We start from the raw sequence: 21,002 nt of genomic DNA, 5'->3' as shown, positions 1-21,002 counted from the left end.
CACGTGCTTAGTCCTACACACCCGACAGAGCCCACCTACCAAACCTCCATGAGACTGCCCTAAAAATCCACCCAAATTTAACAGATCACAAGGGGGCATCTCCACGTTTGGCTCACAGGGGTGCAGACATAATTACAGCAAGATCATGCCCCCACGAGTTCTTGAGCCGGGAGCGGTACGGACCCGGATACAAACCCAGCCAGCAGCATAATCACGGAGCTGGCACTGCCTTTGAGGAAACACGGTCTATTTATTCTCACATTCATCTGCTTGGGAACCGCCCACAGTTTGAGGCTCCAAGACTGAAGCTGTGGGAATTTCCTTCCCTTGGATGAAGCTCCAAGTGGAGCTCGGAACAGACAAATCCACTTGGCGCGTTATGCCAGCAAAATCATGGATGTTCCTTCCACGTCTTCTGAAAAGAAGGGGGAAAAAGAGAAGCGTGTGTTCTCGATCGACTTCCGCTGCGGGAGCGTGGCTCCTGGGGGCAAGCCATCCCGTGTCTCCTGCACACCCTCCCAGATCGCTGGCCAGCAGGCGCACACCTGCATCATTTCCTGGATCTGTGCTCACCTGGAACGGTGAGCTCCTGTAAACTACGGACGATTAGTGTGGCGTGTGCATGTCTCATGTCTTCTAGGCTGTTTGTGCTGTTGGGGAAAGTACACTGAAAAAATCAAATCTGTCCACATAGGAGGTGTATTTTGGGTTTTAAATAGGATTTCTCTTTCTTCAGCACTGTATCTTGAGAAAATTTCAGGCTTACAGAAAATCTACAAAAAGTGGTATCACGATTTCCCATATATTCTTCATCTAGGTTCCCCAATACTAACATCTGCTCCATCTGCTTTATCGTGTTCTCTTCCCGTATCGGTCTGTCGGGGTGAGCTGTAAACAGCTCGCCCCTCTTCCCCCACATAGCTCAGCGTTGCTTCCTAAAAACAACACTCTCTCCTATAACTACAGTCCCATGATCAAAATCAGGAAATCCCACCAATACACTACCTATGGCAGACTGACAGACCACCTTCAAATTCAGCCAAAGTCCCACCCATGTCCTTTTTAGAAGAGGCAACAACATTTTGGGGTTCGGGAGCCCATCATCCAGGACCACAGGCTACATTTGGTTGTCCTAGATCTTCAGTCTGTCATCTGGACAGTTTTCTGGGATCTTCTGCCTCTTCTTTCTTTAAGTACTTGCTCGGCATTCTTTCGGTGGACAATGAAATTTAGAAGCCAAGATCGGAGCTCTAGGTTGGACTTCTTTTTAAAGGAGGAAAATGAGAACTGCCAGGTGCCATAAGGCCCAGGAAAACTAAGGGAGAGCAAGAAATTACTAAGTCCTGGGGATTTTGCTCAAACCCAGCCTGTTCTCTCCAGCCTCAGCACCTTGGCCCTCATCCAGAAAGCAAACCGCTCCCGAGTCTGCATGCACAGTGGCCAAGCCCCTGCCACCCCTGGTGTGGCCCATCTTGAGCACCATGAACCAGAGGGAACCTTCTCAGACTTCAAATCTGCCCTGCACCCCTCTATCAGACACCTGGTGGAGTCTCTTTTGCACTTGGGATGGAATTCTTAGCAGACGTTAGGCCTTAAGGTATAGGCCCTTTGTGAATGGCCCTCCCTCCTTCCTTCTGGAACATTCTCTGCCTTCCAAGCCATGAATGGCTTCTCATCTTTCAATCCTGACAGTACACTAGCGCGAAACTTCCCTGCACAGGGAAATGTCACACATCTGACCCACTGGGAATCGCACGTCTCTGTGGACTGGCCAGCATCTGTCTCGCACACCAGGATGTAGGCTCCTGGGGGCAGGCCTGTGTTGGCTTGGCTGGTCCCAGGCCCAGTACCCACTGCCCAGATGCACAAGCTGCCGAAAACATGCTGGGTGGGCACAGGAAAGGGACAGGGGATGGTGGTGACTTATTTCCTTGCTGGGGCCCAAGAGAATGCTGGACAGGGATGGGGATGTGGGGCAGGTGATACTGAGCGTCCTCGTGCCTGCAGGTGTGGGATTCTGAGAAGCAGTCTTGGGACCCCTCCAGCCACTGTCACTCAAGCAATCCTCCCAGTCCAGACGCCACGCCAGGGAGGCTAGTGGGGTTGGGCAGGGCTGTGCAGCTGCTCTGACGGGGTAAGGAAGGGAGACTGGAGCCCCAAGTCTGAGGCTGCCTGGAGTGGCCGAGCAGGACAGCGTTGGCCAGGTCGTGATGCGTCAAACTGGACCCCACTCTCCAGCCCCCCTTGTTCACCATTTGTGCAGCAATCCATCCCAGGACTCCTAAGATCTACGTGGAACAGTGTGGGCAGCCTCACGGGCACGGGGAGCTAGATACTCTCTCCCCTGCATTCTGTGGTCACCGCAGGGCATATCCATATATCCTAAGACTGTGGGAACAAGCCAGAGGGAGGGCTAAGGTGGCTACAGGATTTTGAAGACCAAGAGGATGAGTGTTCACGCCCACTAAGGCAGGCGAAGACCAAGTTGGGTCCCTTCTTGTGCCCACCATGCACTGCTGAGTTCCGGCCAATGGAAGCTCACCACTTGAGGCCTGGAGGGCCACCCCAGCTGGGGGACAGGTTTCTAGGGCCACCGTGTGCTGCCCTGGGGAGCCCCGAGCCCCTTGCTCACCAGAGAGCACAGGGAGCCGCCTGGTGTGGCGATGGCTCTGGTGTGGGGTCAGGGCTCAGAACTCTTCAAACTCACTCTTACTCCTGAATGTAATAATCAAAATAAGTAAAGTCCTTGCAAAATACTATCACAACATGTATCCAGAGCTATAAAACACTCATGATCTTGGACTAGGAATCTAACTTCTGGAAACTTCCCTGAGGGAAAAAATTCAAAATGTCACAAAACCCACAGCACTGTCACTCAAGAAAGCGCTCTCTAGAGCACAGACAACTGGGAAGCCACGCAAATATCCAGGCACAGCCAAGAAAGTGTGCGCGGCCGAATAACAGCTTCAAAGAGCGCTGTTTACGAAAACCAGGAAGAAACAGAAAACATGGCATATTTAACAAACAAAAGCACATATAAAATTATATCTACCTTGGCTGAAACCACATAAAACACACAGACAGGATGGGATGCCTGGGTGGCTCAGTGGGTTAAGCATCTGCCTTCAGCTCAGGTCATGATCTCAGGGTCCTGGGATCGAGTTCCGCGTCAGGCTCCCTGCTCAGCAGGAAGTCTGCTTCTCCCTCTGCCTCTCACCCCGCTTGTGCCCACGCTCTCTCTCTCAAATAAATAAATAAAATCTTTAAGGAAATAAAGAAAAAACCAACACACTCGCAGCAGGGCGGGAACGGAACCACAATGCAGGCAGATAGAAATCACTGGCTTTGTCTCTTCAGACGGCAAAACATCCTTTGTGTGGAAGGTCACTGGTCAGAAAGTGTTTCCAACAGCATGGAATGGCCTCTCCCGAGACCCAGAGGTCTGACGCCCACTCTCACCTCCGTAAGGTCATAAAACACTCTACCTCGACATGTAAGTTAAGGATATGCTTGGAGAGTGCCCAGGGGCGCCGCACGTCCCCCGTGACTGTCACAGGCATTCCTGAGGCACAGATGCCCACGTTCCATGGACGAGCTACGCTTTATCCCGCTGGATGAGCCGAGGTTTGAAACACGAACGCAAGCGAGGATGAGGAGAGCACTCCAGGCATTTACGGCAGAGCTGTCGGGGAGAGTAAAAAAACTCGGGGCCAAAAGCTCATTTCCTAATTTCCCTTGCTCCTCATGAAACTTCCAGCCAAAGAGGAACAGCGAGAATTAACCGATGAGCTGGCCAAGGAATATCACCTCTTGCTCTCAGAGTTGGAGGAAACGTACACAGTCTTCCTGGGAAAGGTAGGTGATTTGAAACTCACTTTACAATGCCTCCTACGGTTACAGAGGTCTCGGGATAGTTGATGCTGTGATCAAGGATCAGCGTGGGGCCTCACAAGTTTAGCGGATTTATATTTTCAGAGATATTTACACTCAGGAGAAACCCTCGTGGTGGGGATTTCACAGAGTTTCCTGACAGGACTGCCCTGCTCACGTCCCCTGCATGGTTGCAAACATGTGAAGATGGGTCCTGTCCAACACTGGGGGTGTTCTCAGGCTGCCACCCCACGGGCTCTGAGACACCTAGATTCTAGTGCTATTCCCAGAGAACTCTGAAAAATGCTCTGGACAATGTGGCACCCCACCCTGAAGTGGGTTCCGTGGGAAGCGTGTCGTGGAGAAAGTGGGTCTGCAACCAGAAACGTCTGTGAAGCTGTAGGTTGCCTCCCCTCAGTGGGTTTTCTTCCCTGTAGGATTTTTCAGATCCCCCAAAACTCAGCATGAAATGTGAATTTCCAAGAAGGTGCCCGAATGCAATCCTCTCTGACCTTCATAGACCTGCATGCTTTCTTCTCATGACTAGGTCACAAGGATTTCAGAAAGCCCAGGGTGAGAAAAGCAGGTACAAGGCTCTCCGTCAGCTCGGCCATGTGCAAGGGGAGGCGGGCTGCCAGAAAAGCCAGCCACAGCTCCATGACAAAGGGTTCCGATCCAGAAGGACTGACGGGCGCCCATCCCCCAGGGAGATACACTTGGCAGCCTCTGTGATGGGGCTGATGCACGGGGCCACGGTCACAGCAGCCACATGCGCGTCTCTGGTTCTTGCACAGATCACAAGGCTGAGCCAACCTGCGGTGCAGTAACACGCTTGCTAGCATATCTCTGTCTGACCACCCCGATTCCCCGAGGGCACCCTGCCTCAGAGTCTGCTGACGCGGCACCCTGCCCGGGACCACGGGGACAGGTGCCAAACGGAGCATCCAGCTCCTGGAACTTTCCGTGGCAGCAGCGTGCAATGGCAGAAAGAATAGCAGGCGATGGGATCAATGTTGCCGGGGGCTCTGCCTGCTGGGTTTGGTTGGGTCCATGCGTCCCCTCAGAAGGAAGAAGGTGTCACATCAATGTGGCTCAGCAAGACATACTTCTGTTTGTGCAGAGTGGTGCTGTGGCATACCAGGCAGCCCGTGGACTGGAAGCTTGAGCCCAGTCTGTGGACAAGACCTGGCATGGCCGCTCCACGACAAGATGACGAGGAACACCAGCCCCATGACGGCGGAGGGCCAGGCTATCCCAGGGCACAGGGGGTGGCGCTGGGCCTCGGAGGCCTCTTGGCAGAAAGGGAGAGACAGGGCTACCCGGAGCGGCCCCCGGAGACCACCGAGGAATACCAAAAATCTCTTTGTTGACTGAACCGCTCTAGGGATGGTGAGCGAAGGCTCATTTGCAGACCTGACATTTTAAAAACCAACAAAGTCAGTTTATATTCCCTCTCTAGGAAATTTTCCAGGGAAGCCACAGGACTGACTGGAGGTGGATGGGCAAAGGAAAGAGCCAGAAAGTCGGTGATGTCCCCCTATTCAAGAGGAGGGGCAGGGCTCGGGTGGGGGGCAGGGGTGGAGCCCGGCCGTGGTGACAGCCACCTGTGCCTCCCTCAGGAGAAAACAGGGAGTGAAGGCAGGACAGAAAGGGAAACAAATTTTTTTTTTGTTTTCTTAAAGATTGTATTTGAGAAAGTGAGCGAGCACAAGCAGGGGGAGGAGCAGAGGGAGAGGCAGAAGCAGGCTCCCTGCTGAGCAGGGAGCCCTATCTGGGATCAAGACCTGAGCCAAAGGCAGATGCTTAACCAACTGAGCCCCCCAGGCACCGCGGGAAACCAGTTTGAGGGACACTGAGTAACGACGGCTTCACCTTCGAGAACGACAGGGATGAGCTGATGTGTACAGGCAGACTCTCGTGCTGGTAAAGTGACTGTCATCGGACACCAGTGTCTTCTGTGTCCCACTGGGGGTCCGAGCATGCTCTCCTGGGCTCTGGTCTCAGGACGAGCGTACAACTGTCTTGAGTGTCCAAAGTGCACTGTTCGCCCCACGAGGACCCCAGCACTCCGGTGACGCGTCACCGTGGCCCTGGTTCCAATGTGTTCTGATCCCTAAAGGCACCAGAAAGGTGACGTGGGCACGTTTTGGAGGTGCTAAGGAATAGAGGGCTTGAACAGGGCGGGGTGAGGCCTTCGGGGTGGAGGCTGACGGGAAGGCGCTGGGCTCCAGGACGACGCTGGGCCCCAGTGGGAGAAGCAGGAGGCATGGCGTGTCCACACAGGCGCATTCCACGAAGTTAACTGCACTTGGCCACGGAGGCTCGTTTTTCTTGCCAAAGACGGTCTAATGCAGGAGCACATTCATTAAAGGGTAGTTAAAGCCTCGGGAGGCCCACTTTTGATCATTAGCAACGTGCAGGACCCTATGCAGGGCAATTAATTCAGTTTCAGAAAATTAATTTTTAAAAGTAAGCAAAGGGAGAAGAGTGGTTTGGAGCAGAGACGATATTCATGCCGTTAGAAATGGGGCTAAATGTGCGATTACTTGTGTTTGAATGACATATGGAGAAACCTGCAGGAACAAGTCACCAGGCAGCTCCATGGAAACCTTTACTGACTGCGAGGAAGGCCATCCTTGACAAGGCCTTCCAGAAGTTTCCATCGAGCTACTAAGGCTTGACTTAAATTTGGAAATAGAAACATTTCTAAGAGCATCCCTGTTCTTTTCCCAACCAGCACTCCCCTGCACTGCTCTCCTGCCTCCTCCCCTCCCCCTCCCACTCCCCAATTCTACCTCCCCCTTCCCTTCTCCCATTCTCCACCTCTCCACACCTCTGCCTCCCCAGCCAGCTTTCTCTGCTCAATCATGGTTCCTGCTTCCTGCCCCAGGGCCCAACGCACTCCATCCTGCTGGGTCAGTACATGCCACACAGTGCCTCAGTTTCTCCCTCTACCACTTAAAAACGCCGGACCCCTGGCTCAGGCACCAGTGTGTGCATGGTGCTTTCTGGGTGCGTGCACGAGCCTGACCTAGGCAGTCCGGGTTGCAAGAGAAGCCAAACGTTCCTTGACACACAACAAGGTTGTCTGTGGCAGCTGTCTCCCTGCCTCTAGACCAGCTGTTATGACAGAGTAAATGTCTCACAACAGAAGCCACTCAGGCCCCAGGTTTCTTGCAGCCAAAGGCACCTGCCGAAACATGTGAAGCACGAAGCCCCGACTTGGGGGAGGAGCGCACAAATGCCAGCAGCTGTGGGTGGTGCTGTGGGATGGGGGCCCAGCTGCAGGGTCCGGCCTGCCTCCTGGTGCTTCCCGGGCACCGGGGGGCCTCTCCAGTGGCCTCCTCTGTCCTGGGCGCACGGCAGCCCCCACCCCAAGGCCGGCACACCAGAGGGTACCAGAGCCTCCTTGCTAGAGACACTGGTCTCTGCTATGGCTATCACCAGGGGGGCAGGAGGAGACAGGAACCCCGCTTACGTGGACTAACTCACTGTTGCCGTCAGATAAATGCACGCTGAAGATAAACGCACGTCAGACAAATACACAGACACGCGGTAGTCGTGACTGGAAGGAATATTCCAGAGCTTAGCAAGACACAAAGAAGGACCAACATTCTGTGGGTCCACGCGGCACCGAGAGCAAAGGGAGTGTCACCAGAGATGCTCGAAGACACTGTCTAGCACAGGATGGGACTCAGGCCTGCAGCTCGGTCTCACGGCTCATGATCTGTGTCTAACAATCGCCCTGACCCATGTGACGGCCTGTCTTTTCCAAATGAGTCACAAAGCAGTTAAAAATGCCTTGATTTTTACCACAAAAATTCACTCTCTGATACTAATTTAATTTCATGACCCTCTAGGGGAAAGAATGTTATCGCTCAAAGAAGTTCACGGGCATCTCCATTTCTGGTAACTATGTGATGAGAGGTCATTAAACAACTTCATTAAGTCACTCAGATAAGTTACTTGTCATTCCATAAACGACAGAATGATGTCCTTCACCGAAGCTGTACCTTCAGGTATGAGTCAGTCACCGGTTTATAAGAAGCCGGGAAGACTCCGGCAGCCACCAGTTCAAGACTCTCATGGGGCAGAGGGGGTGTTTCTCCCAACACAAACCACGCTTCCCGCCTGTGTATTACCGAACACGGATAAAGAGGTCCGCGTGTGCTCTGGTTACTGGAAAAGCCACAAAGCTCAATGCCAATGAGCAGACTCTAATTTAAAATATTAACAAGCAGGAGTGCCCAGGTGGCCCAGTCGGTGAAGTGTCTGCCTTCAGTTCAGGTCATGATCCCGGGGTCCTGGGATCGAGTCCTGTGTCGGGCTCCCTGCTCAGGGGGGAGTCTGCTTCTCACTCATCCCTCTGTGCTCACACTTTCTCTCTCTCTCTTCCCCTCCCTCTATCTCAAATAAATAAATAAAATCTAAAATATTAACAAACCACCAAATGCTGTTGCTTTCAAATTCATGTAACAAAATAAAATAAGAACACCTGAGAAGCTTGAGTCTAAGGCAACCCCTCGAAGTCCTCACAAGACTGAAACCCCCGCAAGCCTGAGAGACCCCATGGGAAGCACAGATGCCGCTGTCACTGGGCTTCGGAGGTGCACTGGGTTCACGGGCTGCAGGTGTGCATGACATTCCCAGCGACTCCTATCAGGGTCCACCTGCCAGGCTGCAGACTCAACAGTTTTCCCCCAGGCTCATGCTGGTCCAGTCTGGGAGCAGGTGCAGGGCAGGTGCCACACAGCCAGGCTGGTATGGAACCAGGGTGGGACCGGGTCACCAGTCCGATGCTGCTTCTCTGGGATCACGGCAGGGGTGCGGGGGTGGGGGGTACCATAGCTCCACCCCTTTATGATGAGACCCAGGGACGGACAAGGGGGCAGCAGAGTCAGGACCCCAGATCTAGGGGACAGGGAAGCAGAGCCTGGCAGAAAGGACCGGTGGGCTGTCAGCAGCTCCTGTCCACTCAGTGATTTCAAACCCAGGCAGGGGCCGCTCACTTTCACATGGTTAAAGCTTCCGGTGCGGGGAGCCAGGACGCTACTCTCCGTTCTCCGTGAGCTCAGGCCCATAACGCAGCACCACAGGTGGGGGCTCAAACAGCAGGTGCTGCTCACAGCTCCGGAGGCCGAGAGTCTGAGATCAGGGTGCTGGCAGGGTCGGGTTCTGCCAAGAGCCCCTTCCTGACTCCTGGACGCCCGCCCACTGCAGAGAGCAGCACTGCTCCTTCCTCCCTTCAGGGCACTGATCCCACATGGGGGCCCCACTCTACCATTTCATCTAAACCTGCTGAAGGCCCCACCTCCTACACCATCCCTGTCAGGGTGGGGCTGCCACATGAACTCTCGGGGGGGGCATACACACGCAGCCCACATTGCTCCAGCTATGCAGACTCGGGCTGGCTCAGTCAAGGACCGGCCATGGGGTGGTCGGCGTGGGAGAACTTCCCCAGCCTGACTAGGGGCATCTGCACCCTGCGGACGCCCTGGGGGGAGGATGTGGGGCGGCCACAGGGGGTTCCCGATCCTTCCCGACGGCCAGCCAGAAGCTCACACATCCACAGAGAAGCCACGCTGGACAACTGACAGAATGACAGGCCCACGAGCCTACGACCTCATCTGTGCACCTGCTGCCCTCAGCTGGCTGTCCAGCCACATGGGTGTCCTCCTGGGGGGAGGCGGTGCACCGTGCTGAGCAGGAGGCCTGTGCAGCAGGCAGCACCCGGCCCACATCAAGGCCACAGCTCCCCGGAGCTGGGGTGCACGGACACCACAGCAGCCACCAACAAGGGTCACCAAAGAAGGACACCCAGGGATCTGGAAGGAAGGCTGCTGGCCTGTCTGCGAGGGGGTCTGGGAAGCACACGGTAGGGCATGCAGTGTCTCAGGCAGGAATGGGGTCCCTGCACATGGCTGGTCAGGCCTCCCTCTGCTCCTGCCACCCCTTTGGACTTGTGGACAGAAAGAGGCTTCTTCTGAGGGGCTCGCTGTCCCGAGCGAGCTTCCTTCCAGAGAGGTAAGAGGCTCTCTTCTTTTCCCACGCCGACCGCATGCTGTCCAGTGAACGAGGCGTCGCTAGGACCTCCACGGAGCACGGTTTACCAGCTCGGGAGAACCTGCCTGGACACGGATCCAGCTGCTCCCGCGGACTTGGCGTGAAAGGAGACAGGACAGCAGGGAAGTGGGGAGAAGAGTCCTTCGGCAACCACGCCATCACAGGCTGGGCGGCAGCCATGGACAGCAGCGTCAAGGACACATGGCTCCCAAGATCAGAGGTCAGAGCCAGGCATGGAGGAGCGGCGCCCTCTCATGGGGCAAAACCTGTCAGATGAGGACCATGAGCTCTGCACCAGCACGGCTCAGCGCGAGGCATCCTTCCTGCACCCGCCGGGGCCACAGGAAGGCAGACGCCAGCACAGACACTCTGATCCCAAGCAAAACAGAGGCAAAATTCCTGAGTTTCCGGATTCTGCTTACAGACTTGGACAGCCCGTGGGGGTGGAGGCCCGCTTTCCTGCCAACCGCGGCGAGAGCCAGATAAAATTTTCCTGGTCTTATTTTAGGATGGGTATGGCTGTAAACAAGCTCAGTGACCAATCCACAGACAGCCTGTCTAGACCCTTATTTGAAGCAGAAGGTCACCAGGGAGGCAGCCATCCCAGACGTCCCGCAGGCATGTGACAAAGAGCCATATGCAGCCAGGGCTGGCGCCGGACAGGGACGCTTACCTCACCTTGTGAGTGTTGATGGCGGACCACGCAGCCTGCCCTGGGGGCATGAGGTCAGAATGGGAGCAGCGCAGCTCAGGGGCTGACAGGGCGAGAGGCTGGGCCTCCCTCCTGAAGGTCAGCGGGCAGGGCGTGGGGTGGGGGTGCAGAGGAAAGGGAACGGTGGCCTGTCACACTTGAGGACAGCAAAGTACAGAGGGAAGAGAAAAGAGGGATTCCAGCAGAAAAGGCGAAGAAAGTTCTGAAATACACTTGTTGAAAATAAAGACCATCAGGATCCCAGAAAACACTAGTTTAATGGCTGAAATCAGAGACTCTGGATCCTAATGTCAGGTCTGACAGGCCCGCCGCTCACTCTGGGGTCCCGCCAGGCCTCACCACTTACAGCTGGGCTTCAGCTTCCCAACTGGGGAACAGAGACGACATGTGTACCTTAACTCTTCGGGGTGTTTTGAGGAATAAATGAACAAATAAATAAATAAAACATGGAAACTTCATAGAACAGTGACTGAACTCTAGAGACCGCTCCGTGAGCGTCAGAAGATGTTCCTGGCATCATCATCATATTTATGCCACCCCCGCCCACACCGCAGCATGACTGGGTCTCCCTGCCCAGCCTGCGACCCACTGTGGCCCCGGCCACGCCGGCCTGGAGGGACGGAGCCGCCAGCCTGTTTCTCTGACGAGCTGATTACTGACGACTGGAGCTTGGCTAAGTTTCCGACACTCTCTGAGGCCCAGTTTCCTCCCGGAGGACAACGGCTCTACAATATCCTGCTCACAGTCCTCCTTTTAAGGGAGAAACTCTTAGTTTAAACAGGTGGCTGCTGTCTTCTGGGTCAAGTTTCTCTGCCTTGCACAGATCCTATTCCAGACCGAAGTTCAGGTGCCTGAGCAAACCTCGTCCACCCAGAGATCCCTGCCCGTGGAGACCATGGGGTGGGGGGCGTTTTGTCAGAGAACTAACATTCATCTTTAAGCACCAAATTGTTATTTTTTATCATTTTTATGGGACGCTTTCTGAAACACATTGATAACATCCCTGATTTAAATGGAATTCTGGCCAATAAATCAAAAAGTTTCATAAAGTTAAAGGACAGTAGCAAGAGAAAAGATCCCCCACTTTCCCTCCCTTCTTCCCAAAGGAATGAGCCAGTGCGTCCGTCCTGACCCCACAGCCCGGCGGCCTGGCGCTTGAACCAGGGGCGCGTGCTCACCTGCTTCGCAGCTGCCTGGCTTGGAGGTAAGGAGCCCCGCGTCAGCACTGGTGGGCTCCCGGGGCCGCAGAGCTCGGGGAAAGGGTTGGGGATGGCCGGCAGAGACGAGGTTCGGAGCTGCTGGTCTTCTTCCTGCAGGCGTCTGGGAGGAGAGACACAACTGCTCATTAAAAGTTTGCTGTCGCTCCCCGACGCCATCCAGCAATCCCACGTCTGGGGATGTGCCCCCCAAAACTAAAGAGGGGCTCAAACCGGTACCTGGTTCCCAGGGTCACAGCAGGACTTGTCACAACAGTCAAACCCAAGTGTGCACGGATGCATGAACGGACACACAAACGTGGTCCAGCCACACAAGGGGACACGATTCGGCCACCCGAGGAAGGGAATTCTGATACACGCTACAGCCGGGGCGACGCTTGAGGACACGGTGCTAGGTGACATAAGCCAGTCACAAAGGCACATGTATGATTCCACCTCTGTGAGGCACCTGGGATCGCCGAGCTCCTAGCTAGGACAATGGACACTGCTGGGGACCGGGGTGAGGGGAGCGGGGAGCTTCTGGTCAGGGGTAGTTTCGCTTCCACGAGATGAGCAATCCCAGAGGCACACACAACACCGTATATGAGACACCAGGCACCGGTTCACTCCACAGCTGAGATGCTCGGTTTCATGTTACGTGTATGGTACCAGGACCAAGTCTTGGTGTTTTGTTTTCTTTTGTTTCTTTGAAAGCTGCCGTTCTCAGACTCAAAGGGTCCAGGTTCCCTCACTCATTAAACATCTGAGGGCACTCACATCACAAACTCACATCACAAACACAGGCCTGTTCCAGGCGTTCTCTCCAAGCACCTCATCGGTTTCGTTGATGAACACCGACGTGTGAAGAGGTTTTGTGAGTAAGAGCATTTTCAGGAGAATCACGATTCCCAAGGCCCTTGAAGTGAACACTTCTCCAAACACATCAAGCCCTGGAAGAGCTTTGTGTGTCCTCATCTGCCTTGTGGAACGCGTGTGCCTGTTTATACAGCAAGGCTGTTGACCATGAGCGCGCACTCAGTGCTCCGTGCCGCTACCCTCCCCAGAGCACAAGAGCCCGTGTTTGCGTCTCCCCAGAAGCAGCCCTCAGCACCCCACTTCACAGCGCAGAGCGTGCGCCACGCTGCCCACTCTCAGGCACTTCCTCCCAAGAATGCAAAGCCCACTTGTCCTACAACTAAGCCAAACACACACAGTGAGATGAATCCAATGCAATTATGAAAACAGCAGAAGAATCAAGTTCAAAGTCAAAGCAGAGCCAACTGCAAAGCGCCCCTCTGCTTCCTGTCCCCAGGGCTGTGCTGGTGGCTTCCTGCCCACACTGCCAGGCTCTCCTGGGAGCGGAGGGCACCACGGCGGCCCAGTGTCTGGACGTCTACCCGCAGGAACGGAGCACAGGCTGAGCCGGCGCTCAGCGTTCCCGGTCCCTGCTGACACTATGCCTCAGAAGCCCTTGCGTTGGCTGTGTCTTCCAAGAATTTCTGAACTCCTTTGACAGTTCAACTACATGAAGGATCCATCTGCTTTCCTGGGAGTTTAGCCACTAGAAAAATACACCATGATCATTTTCCAGGTTCTCTGTTTACCGACTGATTCTGACGCTGCCGGGGCCTGCCTGGCCATTCCCCGGGGACCAGGACGCGCCCACCTACGGCACGCCTGCTCCCACGGCAGGAAGGAGGTCCGTGCTGTGGTGTGGGATGGCTCTTCTCTAGCGGCTCGACACATACACAGAAAGCGGATGTGAGCTATTAAGAAAGCCCACTCTTCCCATACCAGCCTCTGTCGTGGCAAAGTGTCCCTTGTCCCACAGAGCCAGAGAGCAGGAGATGCGGCCAGGCCTGCTGAGTATATTCCAGCCCCAGACCACTAGCCAGTGTCCACCCTGAAGCACAAGAGCTTTATTATATACAAGATGCCAACATTCTGAGGTCCTAGTGTAAGGATGGATTCGTGTCATTACGTATTTGTCCACACCCACAGCGTGGGTTCGACACCGACAGCAGACTCTGGGTGCTGACCACATCCATGCAGGCTCGGCAACCGTACCAAATGTACCACGTGGTGGGGGGTGTGGATAGTGCAGGAGGCCGTGCATGTGTGCACAGGGAGTATGGGAAATGCTCCGAAACTTCTCTCAAGTGTGCAATGAACCTAAAACTCATCTTTCAAAACTAAGTCCTTATTTAAAAAAAACCAGACATTATGCTAAGTGAACAAGGATTCCCTTCCGCTGATACAGCCAGAACAGGTAAAGCCACAGCCACAGACATGCAGCTGGGTGGCTGCCAGGGGCCATGGGAAGCAGCAGCGTGGAGACACTGCGGAATGGGTAGCGGGTTTTCCTCTGGGGGGGTGGGAAACTTCTGGAACTGGGTGGAGGTGGTGGGACTATAACCCTGGGAGAGTACTAAAAATGCCTCAATTGTACACTGTAAGTGGTTAATTTTATGTTATGTGGGTTTTACGTCAATAAATTACTCTTAAAACTCAAAAGGAAAAAAAGAGTCCCACATCGACTTTATAGCAGTTCACAAGTACCATCCGAAGCAAAACTAAGGGTCATTACACGGAGCTGGAGACAGGCACAGTTTGGAGGCTGCGTCCCTCCACAATCACCAACTGAGACGTGAAAAGGCAACGAAGATGCAGGGATGTCGGAAGTCAGGGATGGGGAGGAGAATGGCAGGCCCATGCTCTGCAGTCTGCCCAGCTGGAACACGTCTGCTGCCCTCCACTGTCCCTGCAGCCCATTCCCTCAGGATCGGAGGGCCCAGTGGTAGCCTCTTCCAGAAAGCCTCCTCTGCCTTCCCCAGCTTCTGCTCTGCACCTATCTCCGTTGGCACTCCACACCCCACTCCATGGGTCTCACACACAGTACCAGGCCCAGTGGGTCTTGGGCTCCTTGGGGCCCTTCAGGCCGGGTTAGCATCTGCACTTCCCACTCACCAGGTGTGGGCCAGTCACTACCCCCAGGGCCACCACACCACCCACCTCGAGGGCCACGATGGCCATCGTACCAGCTAACAAATGAGGATTCAACAGACTATACATAGGAAGTGCTCAGCACACACGGGAAGTGCTCGCTTACAAAATCAATCTTTGGGTATCCGATATTGGTCACCCCATTCTTTAAATGCACTTGAAGGTAAGAAACAATACTACTTATGTGAGAGAAGGGAGAAGAGGCGAGGCCTGAGGCCCAGCGTCCCCTCTGCAGCAGGGAGAGTGTCTGCTGTCCTGTGGTGCACGCCTGCCCCATGCACCCTCCGTGGGACTTAGTACAGGTAGCCCCAGGGCACAGGGCTAAAGCTGGCCCAAACTTTAGGCTCAAGGGCTCCAGGCAACTCACCAGCCCAGGCCTTCTGGTCCATCCTCTGCCCTGACTCCACTTCGGGTACGGCCGCTGTGACCCCATCTTCCCAGGGGCCTCCCACTCAAGGCTTCCATGAACACATGACTGACAGACCCCAGACCCAGAGAAACGCCCAGGAGGAAAGAGCATCTCCTTCCAGACTGAGCTCCGCAGAGGCCAAGAACACAGGGGTGATGCTCTGGAAAGCAGAGTAGGACGTAAACACCAGGAGGGGGAGGGAGGGAAGCGCCAGGAGCCGAGAGGCAGCTGACCACGCTCCAGACAGCTCTGTGCCTACTCTGCCGTCCCGAGACAGAGCAGGCTACCTTGGGCAAGAGAGTCACCTGTCTGCACAATGCCGGGGATGTCAGACCAGAAAGAGCCTCACAGAAGTTTCTGGAAGCAGAGAGGGCCCCACCCCCCTCACAAGGAAAGGAAGCAAGATTCCCCAGAAGATGCAGTGCTGAGGAAGGAGCAGCCACGGGCACTCCAGCCTGACCGAGGCCCAAAACGGAGGGCACCACAAGCCTCACACTAGAAAGGCCAGGGAGGCAGGGAGGCCTCAGTCCCTCGCCCCCTCCCCACACCTCCAGCCTCACCTGAAAACCTCCAGGGCCCACCGGGACCGGGCAGTAGCCTCGGAGAGCTTCTCAGCTTGATTTCACAAACCTCTCCCCCAAGAAGGCCCATGATGCCTTCAGCACCTGTCCGCTCACCTCCCGGGCACTCGAGACAGGGCAGAGGCACACTCAACTCTCCATCCCTCCCCCTTCAAAATTCAGGTGCAGACAACTCCTGTCTGCCCCCCTCTTTATCGGGTCAGAACACCACGGTCTCTAGGCTGGTCCCTGAAACAGCCTCCAAGTCGTCCGTGCCCTGCCCGCAACCCCCACCCCGACACCAGGCTGCCAGAACCATCTGCCAAAACCCAAACCCAATGTCCTCACTCGCCTCTTCCAATTCTTCCCCGAGTCTCCCCTCCAATGGTTCACAAAGGCCTTCGGGATGTGGCCCCATCGGGATCTTTTGTTTACCCCTTCCGCTGAGGTGTGATACGCGGGAATGTGTGTGACAGGGTGTGACATTCGCACACGTATGACCCATCACCAGTCTCGCTTGCCAGACATACCCACAACCTGCCAACGGCCCCTCCCCACTATCTGTTGCGATCCTTGAAGCTCATCCCTCTCAGCAAGTTCTCGGTCTACACCAACTATTGGGATGTGTGGGCTCTGTGCTGCGGGAGATCCCTAGGACTTGCTCATCTTGTAGAAACGACACTTCGGATGCTTTGTCGCCTATCTCCCGACCCCCCCCCCCCCCAGCCCCTGGCCTCTACCATTCCCACTCTCTGCTTCTAGGAGTGTGACTACCTCAGATGCATCCCTGCGTGCAATCACATGGCACCTGCCCTTCTGCGGCCAGCTTAGTTACTTAGCATGCTGTCTGTGTCGCCCATCAGTGGATGAATGGATAAACGCAGTACGTACAATGGAGTATCACTGCGCCATGAAAAGGACGGAAATCTTGCCACTTGCGACAATGGTGATCACCTCTTCTGCTCACGAAATCTCTTTTCCCACCACTCCCCCCAGCTCCTACTCACCCCTCGACACCCAAATCAGAGATATGCCACCTGCAAGGAACCCTCCTCCGCTTCCCTGAAGCCCCTCCTGCCAGGCCCGGAACTTCCAGAGGCTGTGTCTCCTCCTCCAGTGAATCCCTGGGGGAGTCTGGGCAGTAAGGCCCTAGAGCCCTCAACAGACCACTTGGTCATTCCTTCATTCTTTCCAGAGCATTCTCTTACGATGATTTCCCTCCCCCTGGCACCGAGCAGGGGCTCAGGGGACGTTGTCAGAACTGAACCTGATACCAAGTCCAAGCCCATGGGGCCGAGCTGGACGGAGAAAATGACCATACGAGCAGAGAGCACGGTTGTGTATCTGCCCTCGGAGACGAGACCCTCAAGGCCCCGGGTCCCACCTGACGGCGAGGATGTGCACAGGCTGGGAACGCTGCGCCTGCAGGGACCTTGTTCCTGAGGGTGGCGGCTGGCTGCGGGCGTGCTGGCCGTTCTGGAGCAGGGGCACCGTCTCCGACTGCATGCTACAGGCCGGGTACAAACTCTCCAGCGACGCATTCACATCGTTCACCAGGGCTTCCAGATCTACGTCATCCTCTGGGCGTGAGAGGCAACAGCGAGAAAACAGAACAGAACAGAACTTTAGCAGCAGCGAGGGGTGACAGCCACACGGGCATCTTAGGGATCAGGCCCCCAAACTCACAACCGTTTGCACAACTCGGTGAAGGCCGAGGAGCATAACTGAGAGTGTACATCCCATAAGGAAGCGGACGTAGTGCGTTTCTCAGTATTTGTGGATGTTCCACAGGGAACTCGGTAACTACAGTCCAGCTGCATTTCCGCGGTCTGCACAGACAGGACGCAGCTTTGGAGCCCCTGCCTAACTCACATGCCCTCGGTGTGGATGGGCCACACACAGCCAGGGCCGCACAGCATGACCCCGCTGCTCTGGCCTCCGCTGGCCAGACCCCGGGAGGACACTGAGCCCTAACTAGATGAATCAGGACATCTCCCTTCCCCGAAATTCTAGAAATGAAAGACAGACACACAGGAACAGAATGGCACCCGACACAGACAGGGGCCCTGGCCTGCTCAGGGCTCCAGGAGGCCCAAGCCACGTCGATGGGCTCATGGGTGGTGGCTGAGGGAGCGTGAACCTGCTGACCTCCAGGGCCCTCCTCTGCCCTCGACTGGCCTGAGAGCCAGGGAAGCCTGGTCTTCGTGAGGAAGGCCTGACACAGACGTGGAGACAGCACAGAGAATGCCAGAGGGAGCAGAGAAAACAGGAGGTGTGACCTAGAGGCTGTGCTGGGAACTCTGATGTGTCCGCTTGGCCAGGTCAAACGTGATTCTAGATGTTTCTCTGTTTTTTTTTTTTTTTTTGAGACAGAGAGAGTGAGCACACAGTGGGGAGGGGCAGGGAGAGTCAGACTCCCCACTGAGCACAGAGCTAGATGTGGGGCTTGATTTCAAGACCCTGAGATCATGACCTGAGCCGAAACTAAGTCAGAAGCTTCACTGACTGCACCACCCAGGCACCCGTCTGTGAAGTATCTAGATGAGAGTAACATTTAAATCAGGAGACTCTGAGTAAGACAGATCGCCCTCCATAATGTGGGTGGGCCTTGTCCAATCAGTTGAAGGCCTTTAAGAGAAAAAGGCTACAGCCCCTGAGGAGGGAAGAATTCTGCCTCCAGATTTGAACTGCGACTCTTCCCCAGGTCCCCAGCCTGCTGGCCACCCTGCAGATTTTGGAAATGCATCTCCACAATCACATGAGCCAGTTCCTTACAATACCCCCCTCCACATACCTATAAATGCATGTCCCATTCGTTCTGTTTCTCGGTAGAACCCTGACTATACACCACTGGGAGATGTGGGAGCAGCTGGGGCAGGAGGCAGACACAGAGCCTGGAGATGGCAGCCAGGCTCCGAGCAGCCCAGCGTGGCTCGGGTCGCAAACCTCCTAAGGCGAGGCCACACTCTGGCTAGAAGCTCTGTAAGGCATAGTCCCCACAATTGCGTGCAGAAGCCACTCTGAGTTACTTTCTCTCACTTGTAACCCACTGCAACCCAACAGCACTGCTCCCCTTCTATGCGTTTTCAGCTCTGTCACTTTTCACAACATGGCAAACGTGAATGAGACCCACCTTACTGGAGCGCTGGGCAAGTCAGCTCACCCATGGGCCCACCTGCTCCTGTGAGTGACCCCCACTCAGCACAACGGGCTTGGGGCCCAGGAAAAGCAACCCTCACCAAGCCAGGGGCCCAAGCCCCTACCGGCAGGAAGGCAGAGCAGAGGGGTCACCGGCTGGGAACTTGCCCACCCTGGCCCCACTCCTACTATGGGCTCCACATCCAGGACACGAGGCTCATCTTTCTACTTGTCACCCCACAACCCCGAACCGTGAACACGGTGGAGCGACCCGCAGGGGGGTGGCAGGAGGAAGCTGGTCATTACCCTGCTCCGTAACAGAGCCTGGTAAGCGTGAGGCAGATGTTACTTAGTACATCTGTTTCACTGACACCTTACGACACAGTATAAACCAGCGACCACTAACTGGTTTATAGCCGAGCAACGGACCTGCACGGGTGGGGCGCCTCGCCCACCATCACACCCAAGCGTGAAGCAGCGAACCTCAAATCTGAAAACAATCTTTGCAGACACAACTTCGACCTCACCGGGTATGTGCTCAATGCACGAGCTCGCAGACCTTTCCGGAACTTGCCCTCCCTGCTTCTCCCAATCCACACACACGTCCTGGATGCCTGTGCTTCGGCTTCCCTGTCTCATTAGGCAAAAGGGCACAAGAAGAGAGAGAAAAGCAAAACAATGACAAAAACCTGCCTGAGGAAGGATGGCTGGCATGGATGCCAAAGGGGCAGAGGGTTTGGGGGTGCAGGCGGCCCCGTGGCTACAGCCAGGGAGGGCGTGCGGTCGGCTGGGGGTGGGGTGTGGGTGGAGAACAGCTGTGGGAAGACTGAGGCAGAGGCAGAAAAGCCACAGACCCCCAGCTTCTTGACCCTCCAGGTAACGGTGCCAGGGCGGGGGGTCCGAGGAAGGCCTGGACACAGGACATTATACACAGTAGGCCTTAGATGGATCCCACTGGGTCCTAAGGAGGACGGACAGACAGACCAACAAGAGAGGATCCGATGCTTTTGAAATGGCAGGAACCAAGACCAGTGAGAGTTGTCTGAGTGGAGTAGGCGGGGTGGGAGGTGTGGACACCGACCCACATCCCGATTTGAAACCTGTGAGCAGGGCCCTGATTTCTTGGGGCCTGCGTGGGACGAGGAAAGATGCTGCCTCAACTTGGGTTATGAAGAGTCAAAGATTAATCCTGTGACAAGATACTAGAAGGACAAAAGTGCTGAATTAATAATTCATAATTACCGTGTGATCAATAATTAATCTATCACAAGGAGAACCCCAGAGTCAGCAGGCATGTCTTGCTCAGAGTTCAGGGGCAGGGATGGGTGGGACGAGTGGGTCTCTTAGAAAATCTGGACCCCTGGAGGGAGAGGTACACACACACCCTTGTCCTCTTGTCTCCTGTCCTCAACTGTAAACTGAGGAAGCAACACTCAACAGGGACAAAGAGAAGAGGGCCGGCCACCACATAGGGGACTTTAGCTGTATATTTCATTGAGACCTTGGGGTATTCACCTTTGAGAACAAGTACAAGTCACACTGCAGTGCATAAGTCTGGGGCTTCAGGAAAGTCCTAGAATGTGTCCTACACTCCTATTTAGCTGCCACATAATAGTTGCCCGATTTGAGCTCTGTAACACAATTAAGCCCATGCTGCCCTAACTCATCCCGTGAATAACCCAATACTTCTCCCTTAATGACCATTTAAGAGTCAGTGAAGCCCAGAGCTCACGGCAGTTCCCGAGGTGGCCTCGGGTCAGGCCCAGCTGGGGCTGGGTGCCACGAGCAGGCCGGCCAAGGAGTGCCACGGGCCTGGTGGGGTTTCACCCAGCTGCCGTTTATACGTCCTCAAAATCAGGAGAAAACCCAGCTATTAGAATACACTGGCCACTGCTTCCACTCTCTCCTCCCTGGGAAATAGGCTCGCTGACAGATTTCTTCTGAGAACATGCAATGTGTTGACCCCCCAGGGGGGTTTTCACTGGAGTGTTATCTTTTCCCTACAGAAGCCCTTAGCGGCGCGCGCAGAGGCAGCCCATGGTGTCTTCCGT

The 21,002-nt window shown here is 55.1% G+C and overlaps 1 protein-coding gene across 4 annotated transcripts in view; it reads right to left on the bottom strand.

The window, feature by feature from the left end:
- GRB10 (growth factor receptor bound protein 10) overlaps positions 1-21,002 on the bottom strand; it is a 179,232-nt gene that overhangs the window by 50,776 nt on the left and 107,454 nt on the right. For all 4 annotated transcript variants that reach the window (XM_048213051.2, XM_048213052.2, XM_026501705.4 and 1 more), the window contains 2 exons: positions 17,198-17,393; positions 11,824-11,965 (listed from right to left, as the gene is read on the bottom strand). In XM_048213051.2, the coding sequence (XP_048069008.1) occupies positions 11,824-11,965; positions 17,198-17,393 (338 nt within the window). The remainder of the gene's footprint in view (positions 1-11,823; positions 11,966-17,197; positions 17,394-21,002) is intronic.

Source organism: Ursus arctos, unplaced genomic scaffold (genome assembly GCF_023065955.2).
Source record: "Ursus arctos isolate Adak ecotype North America unplaced genomic scaffold, UrsArc2.0 scaffold_3, whole genome shotgun sequence".
NCBI classification, from domain to species: domain Eukaryota; kingdom Metazoa; phylum Chordata; class Mammalia; order Carnivora; family Ursidae; genus Ursus; species Ursus arctos.
Note: the sequence above shows the minus strand (reverse complement) of the source record. Positions and strands in the feature narration are given on the sequence as shown.